Source organism: Neomonachus schauinslandi, chromosome 4 (assembly GCF_002201575.2).
Source record: "Neomonachus schauinslandi chromosome 4, ASM220157v2, whole genome shotgun sequence".
NCBI classification, from domain to species: Eukaryota; Metazoa; Chordata; class Mammalia; order Carnivora; family Phocidae; genus Neomonachus; species Neomonachus schauinslandi.
Window position 1 is genome coordinate 148387159 of NC_058406.1, and position 13968 is coordinate 148401126.

A 13968-nucleotide genomic window follows, 5' to 3' on the forward strand; every position below is an offset into this window, starting at 1 on the left:
GTGCTGGCTGTTGCACGCACACACTCGCAGACCCACCGCCCATCAGCTCCTCCACCAGCGCGGTGTCTCACAGCACACCTAGCTTCCTGCCCTACAGCGCTTCTGGACTGGCGTTCGCCCCTACCCTCCAACCCCCACCCCCAACCCCCACCCTATACTACCTCCTATACAGCGCTTCGGGCCACACCAGGAGCACTCGCGGGTCACCTAGCGCGATGCCCACCTCTCCTATCGTACTGAGCATCGCTCCCCACACACATCACGATGCGCCCCCCTCCTCTCCAGCCCCCGTCCCTACTGAGCACACCGTATGAATCATCTCCTATGCACCACTTTCAGCACATACCGCTACACGCTGAAAGCACCCCGGTCCACAGCGTTTTCACGCACCATACACAGGCCCAGGACACAACCAGGACCCCTTCCTTTGGATCTCTTCCAGTATTCACTACCGGCCATGCACAAAATGCACATGGAAGTTGCACTACACAGTCTTTCCCATGCAGCACCTCTGGTATGCGTGGCACACAAACCATCTAGCATAACCCTTCCCCCAGCCTCAAACAGGACCACAACACAAATGATGTAGATGTGTATCAAAGCTGACCTTTCCCCTTCCAGCACAGCTGCTACCTATCACCTCTTGTACATTACTACACAATGAGATATTGTCAAGCAATTGTAGCAGTGCCTGGTGCATAGTAAATGCTGTGGAAGTGATAAATAAAACACATAAACCTCAACACATAAACAACTCTTTTCTCCCCGAAAACACACACACACACACACACAGTCGCTCAAAGCTGTTCTAATATATACTTGTGCATAGGAGCTCTCCAGCCCAACTCTTGATACCTACATCATATAACTAGTCACTGAACATGTGGCCCCTCACCTCCAACCCAGGGAAATATTCCATCCCAGGTTCATAATGACATACACACTGTGGGTCCTACTTAACAAGGATTTGTATTTTCTGACTGAACCTCTTTAAAGGAAAGGCATGCCTACCACACTCTTATGGCTTACAAGATCAACCCAGAGAAGTGTAGTTTTGGAGCCAGACTGTTGGCTTCAAGTGTCTGTGTGTCCATGGTTGAGTTCCTCAACCTTTCTCTGAGCCTCAGGATCCACACTTGTAAAATGGAGATAAAATATGTACTTACCTTATACGGGTTTATGAGTAATAAATGAATATGTGTGAATGCACTTAGCAGAGTACCTCATTCACAACGCACAATTAACGTCACTTACTTCTCTCAGAATTTTTATCCAGCAATCAATGGTTCTTGTTCCAGGTCAGCAGAAAATGTGCAGAAGTATATTGAGTGGTCACAAGGATTGGCACTTATGGTATTTAGTGGGTGGAGATTAAGGACGCTAGATGTGTTATGACACACGGGACAGCACTGTACAATGAAGAATGAACTGTCCCCTATATAAATGCTTGTGTGTGCACATGTACCTGCAAGATATACACATACATACACATGCACACTTGCACACACTCAGGTGCCAGGGGTGCCTGCATTGGGAATCACTGCAATCTTTCAGATTTTCATAAAACTAAATATCTTCCCACATCACACTTGTTTCTGACCTCCACAATCCATTTGACTCTTGGGTCTTATTTTGTGTTTATCTGTTTGCATACATCTACCTAAAACTATAAAGTATATGTAACGATTACTCTTAATGATTGAGGGATACAGCTACTATGATTATAAAGTCTTCTGCTAATTCTATGCAGTGGGATAAGACCAGACCTTTCCATAGTATCCAACCAAGAACATATTTCTAGCCTGGGATAAAACTCATTCTTGTCCCTAATCATGGTTACTCTCAAATACTTCATTCATTATGTCATCCGATTTTACCGCTTAATAGCAGTGTGGCCACTTAATTTTGCTAAGCCTCAGTTTCCTTATTTATATGTAAAATGGAAATATCTATTAATTCCCCATAGGATTATCTGTCATGAGGATTTAGTTCATTTTTTTAGATAATCTGTGTTTAGATCAGTGCATGCCACATAGTAAGTGCTCAGTAAACATTAGCCATAACTGTTACATCGTTTCATTGTATGCTAATGTCTTCTAAATTATATTTGTCAAGGAGCGAGGAGGAAGTATGCTCTATTATTGAGAAAAAGGATGAAGGCATTGAAATAATGGACATTGCTTTGCTTGGATAACATACATGTCTGTTTAGTATTTTTTTTTTTTTTAAAGATTTTATTTATTTATTTGACAGAGAGAGAGATAGTGAGAGCAGGAACACAAGCAGGGGGAGTGGGAGAGGGAGAAGCAGGCTTCCTGCCGAGCAAGGAGCCCGATGTGGGGACTCGATCCCAGGACCCTGGGATCATGACCTGAGCCGAAGGCAGATGCCCAACGACTGAGCCACCCAGGCGCCCTGTCTGTTTAGTATTAATTTCGGTTTAACTTCATCTCCTGTGTGGGTTGACAATGACGGAATTAGTGCAAGAGTCTCTTTGGAAATAAGAAAAGTAATTATGGTATTTTATTCTAAACAATGAGAAAAAGAATGAGCGGTTTTGTTCCAGCCTTTTATCTTTAATATTATTCTAGGCCCTCTAAGAATAGATCTCTCTTCCTCTTTTCTATTACAGAAAGTCACATTCTTCTGTAATTTCCCTTTTACAGCATATTCTGCCAAAGCAGTCGATAAACTGCAGCAGAGAATATGAATTTTAATAGCTTGTCAAAAGTAATAGAAAAGGCATAATCTGAACCTCAGCCTATGGTCTTTTCCAAAAATAATAATCTTTTTATTTCTTCCAATAATTTCATAAAGAGAAACCATCTGTTGAAGAACTCATTAATAACAAGTTTCACCTTCTATAAAATCATAAGCACCATTAGTGCAGTTGGTACTTACTACCTCTTACTCATTTTTTGTAATGATTTGTGACCCTTTAAAGTGGGACATTACAGTGATCGCTCTTTCTCCATAAAGATTGAAAGTAGCGACTTCTTAAATGAAAATTATTCATTCTCTGCTCTTTTGTAATGATTGTCTCCAGTACCTTATCCTTACTTTATAACAGGATTAGTTGGATGACTGTTCAGTGCAGTTCCTTCAGTAACAGTGAAAAAGTGTGTTTTTCAAAGACTAGTGATGTAAGAGAACAGGAGATCGAATACTTTTGGGGTGCCGTATGACCAGTAGGTGAGCAACAGTAGCTGGGTCCTGTCACATACTGCAGAGACACAGCAAGAATTTAGGATTGTGTAGGATTAGATACCACGCACAGAAGTCTGAGACAGGTTTGGATTTGTCAAGTAGTTCTTTTATTAAATAGCAACTAGGCCAACTCACTGTGAAATCATAGTGTTTAAATCTCCTGTCTCTTTCACTATCATTAAAAATAAACCAGATGCCATCGAATCATTCTCCCCAAGCTCATTTTGCCACATTTTAGAATAAGTCTTCTTATAAGATAAATGCTTTGGCGTAAGTCTTGGAAGTTTGTTCAGCCAAAATGGAGCAGGGAGAACCTTTGTCTCGAGTTCAGAGTATAATTACTGAGGTGTTTCATATTTATTCTGCTTTCAGAGATTGGCAAACTTGGACATAGTGAATGGCCCTCATGGCAAAAACTCAAACATCAGATTTGAAAACACCCAAATCTACTAAATCCCGTTCACAGCAGCCCACGCTTTCCTTAAGAGGCACTCGGCAATAAAACCATGGAATCCACCTCTCCAGGAGTGCCTGTCCGAGAACCTCATCCAATCCTCACTTACCCCAGAAGAGATTGCCTTCCTGCAGCTTGCTGTCCCTGAGTGCTTCCTAGTCTGTCTGTGCTGGCTTTCTCCTTGACAGGAGACTCAGGAGACAGAGGAGGGCAGGGACATGGACAGACTTTTGGTTGATTTGTTCTTATTTACTTGTTAAGAATGGTTTTTATTTCATTTCCCTGAGTAGACTTGGAGCTCCCATTCTTCATCAGGTCCCTGAGCCTTACTTAGTTCTGCCTTCTTTGTCACCTCCCTCATGGAGACCTGCCAACTTTCCCCATTCTTTCCCCTTTAGCCCATATAAATCCCATTAGAAAACATCTCCTGATACTGCTGATTCAGTTGTCTTGGTTCTGTTTCCTTTGCGTACATCATGTTCTTTCTCTCCCATTAACAGAAGGCCTGGATGTCCTTGTTCCCTGACACCAGCTCTATTAAGTGATGGTCCACAGCGGCTGTGTGCTGGGGTTAAACCAGCCCTGGTGGGGTGGGGGCGGGGAACAAAGTACACTGTCAGGTGGTGCCCTCTGATGAGGTCCAGTTACGAGTGATCTTCACGTTTCTCTTCCCCACTTACTATTTGAATCATATTTCTCCTTGGATTTCAGTAAGCATCTTCTATATCCTTTCTTATATTTACGTCTGGTGTTTTAGGTCCCTAATACGATTATAAGCTTATTGGAGGGGAAAATGAATCCTATATTTCTTTGGGGTCTTCTGTAGGAAATAGGTTCCTGGGTGACTTCCGATGTTTATTTGGTTTAAATGCTGCCTTACCTCAGAGAGATTGCATGCCTACCAGTTGTTACCTGGTGTTTAGCATTTTAGCTATAATTCTGTTACCGAGGGTAATACAGTTAGTCTTGTGCTAATAATTTCTGTAGCCTCAGATTTTTGTAGGGAAGTTAGCAGGTTTTCAGTCTCATTGAATCCAGAAACCAGGTCTTATCCAGTCAGCCATAACTGCTTTCTGAGCCCCTGGCCCTGGTATCCCGTTTAATTCAGTTCAGCTATTCAACGGTCCAGGTGTCTGCTCACCTGGAGTAGACCTAGTTTATCTTCCCAGGTCTCACTGGGCCTTTACAGCTCTCAGAGCTCTTCTCTTCTGCCCAGGCCCAGGCCTTGGCTCAGCAATCCCCTTATCCTTTGGGATAGTATGCTCCCAAACCTTTATTCCACCTCCCTCGCACCTGTCCTCCACACCGCTGCCCTCATGACCTTCTAAGACAAAGTTGTGACCCCATCTGTCCCTGCATACAGTCTGTCACTGCATCCCCATCACCTGTAGGGAATGCTGGCTGGACTCTGTGGTCTTTCATTGTGGAGGAGTTTTCCTTCTCTAGCCTTGTCCCCCACCCCCGACACCTGCACGCAGGGCACACAGCAGGCCCAGCTGGCTCACCGACCCCACACCCAGTGCCAGGCTGGCGGCCCTCTGCTGCTAGAGAGCACCTCCCGGTGCCTCCTGTCTACCCACGAGCCCATGGTATCCTGCACAGTCCACCTGGATGGGCGCCTTCCCGGACACCTTTCTCAATTGTTTGAGGAAGACATGTTTATATACTTCCAAATATCTTTTATTATTGTGTGTCTCTTATTGGCATTATAGTATTTGTTACTATATCAATTTTTTGAGGCCAAATACCTTCATCATCCCAGGATACACACCCAGTAAATGCTAAATGAATCAAATACAGGAAATCATTTATCCAATAAGAACTTTAAAAAGATATCACTCTTCTCCTTTCATTGATAGATCTAAGTTATAATTCTCAACAAGGATTATAACTTACTGTAAAATGAAATGAATGTAGTCTTTAAAGACAATACCAAAGCTAGTTAACACCGCTCCACCTTGTAACCTGGGACTAGGTTTTCCATTGGGAGAGAGGATCCTTAACAGGGACCGGCCTTATCAACATGACCCTACCTGTGTGTCTCAATTTCAAGGACTCCTATTAAAGGGAAGGGTAGGAGAAGATGGGGGGAGGGAGGACAACCTACTTAGCAGCCTTAGGAGTCCTGGTAAAAGGTTCCTTTCTGCCTGGCCCCAGGGAGGAAGCCTTGTCGAGGTGACATGTGAGTGACTGCGTGGAGTGTGCTTCGGTTTCCTGAAGTCGGCCTCGCCCACTGCCTGCCTATAGTCAGACACTAAACTGACACAGAAACGGAGTCTAAAATTTTTTCTGAGTGCAGACTTTTTTTAGTTCAGGGCTTTCCTTTATACCTTTCCTGCTTTTAGGACATTCTCTGTTTTCTGGGCAGTTAGTTCCTTATATTGGTTGAAACAGCATTTGACAGAAGGAGTTGAAGTGTTTGAATGTTTGACTGGCCATCCCCACCAGGACAGGAAAGCCACCGTTAGTGGACTCCGTGGGCTCAGGCTGTGGTTCACCCTCACGTGACCTGAGTCGCTGGGCCCACTCAGCCATAGCGTCTCGCTCATTCTGGCACCCACTGTTTTGAGAAGGCCTGCTGTGGGCCAAGGATTGTGCTGGGCGCCCGAGGTACCTCAGAGGAATGAGATGGAATGTGTGCCCTCTGGAGGTTAAATTACGGTTTTATTGTAATCTGCCCATTCAGTATTTTCACTGTATGTAGTCAGGGCTACCCCCACATGCTTCCGGAGCACCTCCTAAATTTGGCAGAGAGGGAAAAGGACTTGGCCTACTCCCCCCCCCACACACACCCACCCACCCCCCCCAGCTTGTCTGTCTGTATCATTTTGGTAAATGTAGCAGTCTTGACCTAGAGCCAATGTTCCAGAAGCCCTGGCTCCTACTTCCACTCAGCCTCTTATTTGTGTGTAACTGTGGGCCAGAGAAAGCAAGAGCTTTATCTCCTTCCTCCTCCAAGTCAAGATAATACTCCTCCACAGAACTGGGGGGCCGTGCAAAGAAAATGCCAGTTGCGGAAGTTGCGTGGCAAGTCCAGAGCACCAGAGGTTGAGACATTTGTGGCCGATGGCGGCAGTAGGCCTTGGGGAGAAGTCAGGGCTGTGGTCAAGGTTGTCAGAACCAGGAGAGTTGGCAGGGCAGCGTGCCCTGGCATTGGTGTGTTTTGTTTTTGGTTTTTTAATTCATCCATTGTTTCTTCCAGAGCTTTTTTGGGTTTTTGATTTTTGGTTTTGCAGTTTTGGTTTTTTGTTGTTGTTGTTTTGTTTGTTTGTTTTTTTTTTTTTTACTTCTTCCAATCATCTAGAATATATTTTTAGTAAAAAGTATGAATTACAGTATCAACCTTCTTTTCCCAGGCAACAGTTAATTTATTTCAGCCTTGCTTTTATGTGTGCCCTGTCAAACTCTTTTATACCATCCCTGTGCATCTAACATGAGTCAGATAGATTTAGGATGACATAATTTTTTTAGGAGGCAGCTTGGCTCATCATCTTCAGAGTCTAGCAGACCTGGTTTCAAATGGAAACTCTGCAACTTCTTAAAATTATAGGCTTGGGCAAATTAGAATTACGTAACCTTCCTGAGCCTTTGTTACCTCATTTGTAAAATATGGTTGATAGTACCCCATTTCACAGATGGGTTGTGACAATTAGAGATGATGTTTCGAAACTGCCTGTCCAGTGCCTGGTACACAGTAAATACTTGATAAAGGGGAGCTGTTGTTATTGTCATTATTGTTACTGGTATCGGTAGTGGGATGTTGGCCTGAATGAGGACGTTGTGTTCCCCCAGTCCCTGTGTGTAGCCATTCTTCAATAAAAGCTCGTCTTGGAAATTGGACATAGGGCTTCCCTAAGCCAAAGGCCATGGCAAGTACCCTAGTAAATGATTGGGCTAGCATTTTTAGGGCCGACCATGTTCATAACTTCTGGGCAGATGTTAAATTGTTGGGGTGTACATTAAAATATGATTACACTTTGCTGCAAGAGGAAGTCCGTCTGATTGGGTAGTTTGGTTTTATAAGCAGATCTATGAAGTTAACAGTGAAGCATTGTTTGTCCAGCATTAGTGTTAGTGCTGTTGGGCCAGATGATGATTTAAGGAATGGGATCTGTATGATCTCTTACCTCGGAACCTTATGTTCAGTCCTGTTATAAATCTGGAAATCATTTAGTTGGGTACAGAAAGTTAGCATGCACAGAAGTTGGTATCTAAATTAACTTCTCTTTTGGAAGCCCAATACCCCAGGACCTAGTCTTTAATTGGGTAATTGATTACCGTTTCATTCCATACCTCTTCATGTATTCTGATGTTCTAGATTTTTTTTATATGTTAACTTGATTTTCCTTTAAGGTTTTTTTTGACCTCTTTTCTTTTCCTTCAGTAATGTTTAATCTTAATTTAATATCTGTCTTTTGAAAGCTCTTTCACTGCAGTCCTTGCACAGATAAACCCAACTTTCAGAAATCACTTTTGAATTTATTGCTACTAGTCTCATTATGTCTAAATATCTCCTTCCGTTCTTTTCTCCTGTTTTCTCTCTACTCATCCTGCACGTTTTTAAACTGAAAATTCTGGACTTCCCTCTCTCGAGCTTCTTAATAATTATCAATAATTCAGAAAATCTTACTGTGTGAGAGTTCTGTTTTCCCTCCTTTGTTTGATTCTCTTGAGCCCCAAGTATGCTACTAGACTTTCCTTTTTTTTTTAAATATAAACTGTCAGAACCTAATTTTTCTCTGCCATCAATGTTAAGAAAATTTCCATTTGGGAAATTTTACATGGTTTTATACAATAGATTTTCTTTGTAATCAGTAATCAGTCCACAAATATCCACTGAGGGCTTATTGTGTGCCAGCCTTTGAGGATACGATGAGTGAATAATGCCCTGCCTTCAGGAGTTTACTTTCTATATATCCTTTTGTTTTGTTTTGGCAGGGCAGGGCAGGGCAGGGCAGGGCAGGGGAGTGGGGGCAGAAGAAGGAGTAGAGAGAGAATCCTAAGCAAGCCCCATGCTCAGCATGGAGCCCGATATGGGGCTTGATCTCATGACCCTGGGATCATGACCTGAGCTGAAATAAAGAGTCAGACACTTAACTGACTGAGCCACCCAGGTGCCCCAGGAGTTTTCTTTCTATATTGAAGACAGACAACATACCAACTAATAAATGGAATCATTTCAGTTACTAGGGTTATGGAAGAGATAAATACAGCAATAGAAATGACCAGGCACAGAGGGAGGAAACTCATCCCCTTTCTTTATAGGGCTTTTGCTACTGGTCTGACCGTAAATCTTGTATTCTGTTTTCTCATGATTTTTCTTTTAATATTGTTTTCTGGTGCTTTCTTATTACCCAGCATTTTGCCCTTTTCTTTCATCCCTTAGATGGCCAACTGCCCGTTTTTAAGAATTGATAATCTCATTGCATTGTGCCCTTCTTCCTTATAATCTTATGCTTTCTTTCTGACTTCAAAAGATTTCTTTGCCACAGTGTACATCATAAAGGTCATCTTTAGTGATTATTGAAATCAAAAGGCATTTCTCCAAAATAAACCTTACCTTTTGACATCCTGGATTTTGGGGGGTTTTTTGTTTTTTGTTTTTAATTTATAAAGAAGAGTGATCCTCAGACGTTTTGTCTCAGTGGAATGTGTGTCGGTATGTAGGGTTGCCAACTGCATTTCTTGTAAGACTGGACTTTAGTATAAGGTTGTGTTATTTTAGGAAAGGATAGTGAGGAGTAAGTAGTGTGTGTAAAGACTTTGCTTGCAAAGTGAAGTTAACAGTCCCCGGTATTTAGAACATGGAACTCCTATGCCTTCTGGATTGACTGTTTAGGCCTGAAAATGAATACTCCGTGTTTTCTTTTCTGTTTTCAGGGATGACTCTGTCCCAGAGGACAACATCTGGAGGGGCATCCTCTCTGTCATTTTCTTCTTCCTTATCATCAGTGTGTTAGCTTTTCCCAATGGTAAGTGATGTCATGCTTTACCACATTTCTCCTGTGCATTGTACCCTTTTGGTGTTTTTCGGGAGGTATGCCATCTAGAAGATGAAACCAGAAAATGGGAATAAAAACCTAATCTGTGGTGGTTAGGGCACGGGCTATGGAGGCAAACTGCCCATTCCGCCACTGGCTAGCTTTGTGGCCCTGGGGAAGTCCCCCAGCTTCTTCCCAAGTGCTTGAGTCTCTCTGTTCTGTAAATGGAGATTGTCAGGTAGGTACTGTTGAAAGCATTCACTAAATTAATACATGTTAAATTCTCTGAATAGTGACTGACAAATTGTAAGCTCTCGGTAAGTGTCAGCTGTTGTTCTGGTTGCTATTTTTGCTATATCAGCTGAGTCATAAAATACTCAATTATTATTTAGTCCTTTTTGCTAAGGACAGGGTCAATGCTGTATGAGTATTACTTAAATAATGTGTTGTCCCAGGTGATCTTTAATCACAGTAAATGTTGCTGATCATGCATTTGGGATATGAATTTTCATCATCAGGTGAAAAAAAGACAATCATTACTGTGAATTTTATCCCCCATCATGATTATAGAGTGAGGAAAAGTCTTTGTTTTTTGTTTTTTTTTAAAGGGGATACCTGGGTGGCTCAGTCAGTTAAGCGTCTGCCTTCAGCTCAGGTCATGATCCCAGGGTCCTGGGATCAAGCCCCGCATCGGGCTCCCTGCTCAGTGGGGAGTCTGCTTCTCCCTCTCCCTCTCCCGCTCCCCCTGCTTGTGCTCACTCTCTCTCGCTCTCTCTGTCAAATAAAATAAAATCTTTAAAAATAAAATAAAAGCTGCCATACTTAAGATTCATCCCTTTCCTCTGAATTGTCCCTTGCTTTGTTTTTTCTTATTCCTCTTCAGTAACTTCTCCCTAGAATATTCTCTGCTTATTCCCTGTAACCATTTCTAAACACTTCCTTTTTATATCCTGTGTTTTTTACTCTTAAGATATTTTGAAATTTTTTAGTCTTACCTATGCATTATGCTCCAAGGGCCGTACTTGGGTTTAAACACCATACTTGAGGGTGTGTTTCTTCTCTATCCTCCCGTCTATTCAGTAGAATGTAATGTGTAATATAAGAAGCCCGTTGTGCTACTCTTTGCTACTTGGAAATCTACCATGGTAACAAAGTTCTAATACGAATTCCAAATTATGTGTGTTGGGGGAGGCAAGTAGCAGCAGGGATGGGGGTATTCCCCCACCAGTAAGCAATTTTTGGACACAAGCTGGCGGCCCTACAGTTCCAACTCAATTCTGAGACTGTCTACCCAGAGTTAGCATCAGATCCCACAGGTTAAGGGCTCACAGGATGGCCCCCCACTGCAGATGCCAATTGCATGTTCAGGCTTTCACCTGTGCTTCTGACCAAATGGTTATAAATCAGGGCTTCCCATGACCCCTCCTTGGGTTCGATTAATTTACTATAGTGGCTCACAGGATGCAGGAAATGCGTTTACTCACTAGATGACAGTGCCAGTTTATTACAAAGGGTACTCATCAACAGTCAGATGAAGAGATGCATAGGATAAGGTATGTGGGAAGGGACTAGGAGCTTCCATGCACTCTCCAGCGTGTCACTCTTCTGGCGTCAGAAAAGTGTTCACCAACCCAGAAGCTCCCCAAACCCCATCCTTTTGGTTTTTTTGGAGGCCTCATTTACATAGGCATAATTGATTGCATCATTGGCTGTTGGGAAATGAACTCAACCTCCAGCCTCTCACCCTTCCCTGGAGGTCTTGGGGATGGGACTGAAAGTTTCAACTCTCTAATCACATGTTTGTCTCCACTGGCAACCAGCCCCATCCTTAGGTAGTTTCCTCAGGTCTCATTAACATAGCAAAAAATATTCATTATTCTCATCACTTGAAATTGCAAGGGCTTTAGGAGCTCTGCGCCAGAAAAGGGCACAAAGACCAAATCTATAGTTCTTATTGTAAATCACAGTATCAGTGATTTACAGGCCTTCAGTCTTTCCAAGATGATGGCAAGGGCATTTTGTTCTGTATTTTTGCTTAATCTTATGTAGCGCTACGTGATTTTTGCTGGGAGTGGAGGAATCCAGCCAGTAAAACCATGACTGAATCCTTCAGAGAATGAATTGTTTTAGATAACCAAGTTATTTGACAGCTGAGTTTAACTCTCCAACCACTCAAGCTTCTAGATTAAATTTTTAGTGGAAACCTTTCAAGATGTGAAGACCTGTCTCAGTCAGTGCAGGCTGCTGTAACAGAATACCATAGACCGGATGGCTTAAATAACACAAGATCTTCTTGTGGCAGAATTCCTCTCCAGCTGTGCACCTATGAAACCAAACATGTGCTTACAAAGTCTGGTAGTGGGACAGGCACAGGACAGACACTCTCATTCCAAAAGGGAGAAATAGGAAAGAAGGGAGGGTGACAAGTCCCAAGCAAGTTCAAAACCAGGAAGGCAAACTGGATGAGACTTTAAGGGTCAAGAATAACCAATCCTGGGAGCGCCTGACTGGCTCAGGCGGTAGAGCATGTGACTTGATCTCGGTGTCGTGAGTTCCAGCTCTATGTGGGGGGTAGAGTTTACTTAAAAAAAAAAAAAAAAGAATAATCAGTCCTCTTTGGCTCAGTGCTCTGCCTTCCAGACCTACTGGGGTAATAATAGTCTGTTTCCATAGCTCTGCCCACCTGGAGTTTGGCCTGCCCCCATGGCTCTGCTGGGTGTTGATCTTGCCTTTTGAAACTCAGGTGGAGATACTCTCCCCACCTTCCACCCACCCAGTGGCCCATGCACTCTAAGGCTTGTGGTGGAAATGACAGCTCAGATAATCTCCCAATTGCCTTTGAGATCCTTCTTCCTGTGTCTTAAAGAATAGCAAATGTTCATAGCCAAGTAGCTCTATGGTCCAGTCCTGTAAGGTCCAAGAGAAGTCTTCACTGTAGGAGTTAGAATTATCACATAATGAATCTTGGCAGGCGACACAAACATTCGGTCTATAACACCTGCAAACTTTTGCAGATATGACAAACATAGTTTGGCCTTTCCGTGATGATTGAGAGCTCTAGTCATGCACAATTATTGGAGGATGATGATTAGATGTCCATGGTATGGCTCGGTCATGGAATGAGAGGGTATTGACCCTACTATAGAATTTTCTAGGAAAAGTCCCTGATGTCAAACCACTTCTTTGGCTATTTGCCAACTTTCTTTTCCCTCCCTCTTCCAACACCCAGAACCTCAGAGTTCAGAATTTTTGGTTAAGAGGAGAGCTTGGACGTTACACAGCCCATCCTTTCTTTCAAGGGCCCCACGTTGTAGGACAGCTAAGTGGCCACTTGCAGCATAAAGCATGCAATACACAGGAACCACCCGAGTCTGTAGGTCGTCCACTTGAGCTTTAGAACCTGGCCTTTTCCTCCAAAGGTGGCATAAAAGTAAAGGAGGGTGAGCAGGTGACAGGTAAAGGGGTGGTCACGGGCACTCCTCCCTTTACCGTTCCTACCTGTGAGAGCCTGCTGCTTACTCCTGTGTCATCAGGCAGTGGCATAACCATTATTGCTCTGTGCCCTTTATTCTTACTTCTTATCTAGTCTGTCCCTGTCCTACTACCTTTTTTTTTTTTTAAACATCAGCCAAGGCATGCTAGGTGCTTAGGGAACTGGTCAGTCCAGGGGTGTCAGGTATGCTCTCCAAGCCTTCAGCTTTTCTTGGCTGCGTGTTAACTGTCGCTGAGTCCTCCGAGGTAACTTCTTGGCTCTGAAGATTTCTTTTCTGCCTTTGTTTTTTTCTTTTTAAACTTGCTTTTTCTTTTTCCAGTGCCATTTTGGAAGCCTGAGATGTCTCAAAAATTAGCCACTCAATAGCCATGATTTTATGATTTTATAGCCATCCCTTCCGTGAGGCTTTAGCAGGAGCTGGGCTTGGGGCTTCATTAGCAGATGGTTTCCTGTAGGCACCCAGGGCCCTGAAGGCTGGGGGATGAGGTCTGTCGGATACAACACTTTACGTGCTTTCTGCTGCTTTTTCTTCTGTTCCCTAATGAAGTCTTCTAATCTTCAAAGTCCACTTAACCCACTCAGTCTCTCATTGTGGGACTGCGCTATTGCTTTCCTTCTGGAACGATAAGAGCTAAGTTTGTTTTATGCGTTTTTTATCCTGGCTTGTGGACTTCGTGATGCATACAAAGTGGGGAGGACCCATAGACCCATGGGGTTCATTCAGCCTGCTCAGTTTACAGCTGTGAAAGCTGAGATGCTCCGCCCTCGTTCATCCCTGAAAGGTCACCCAGCCGCTCCATGTCAGCCTGGTGGGGGGACCTCAGCTCCGGCAT

The 13968-nt window shown here is 43.3% G+C and overlaps 1 protein-coding gene across 1 annotated transcript in view; it reads left to right on the forward strand.

Annotated features, from left to right (window-relative positions):
• The window catches only part of PTDSS1 (phosphatidylserine synthase 1), a 62602-nt gene that overhangs the window by 418 nt on the left and 48216 nt on the right, over nt 1-13968 (forward strand). The window contains exon 2 of the mRNA XM_021688255.1: nt 9542-9633. Coding sequence (XP_021543930.1) covers nt 9542-9633 — 92 coding nt within the window. The remainder of the gene's footprint in view (nt 1-9541; nt 9634-13968) is intronic.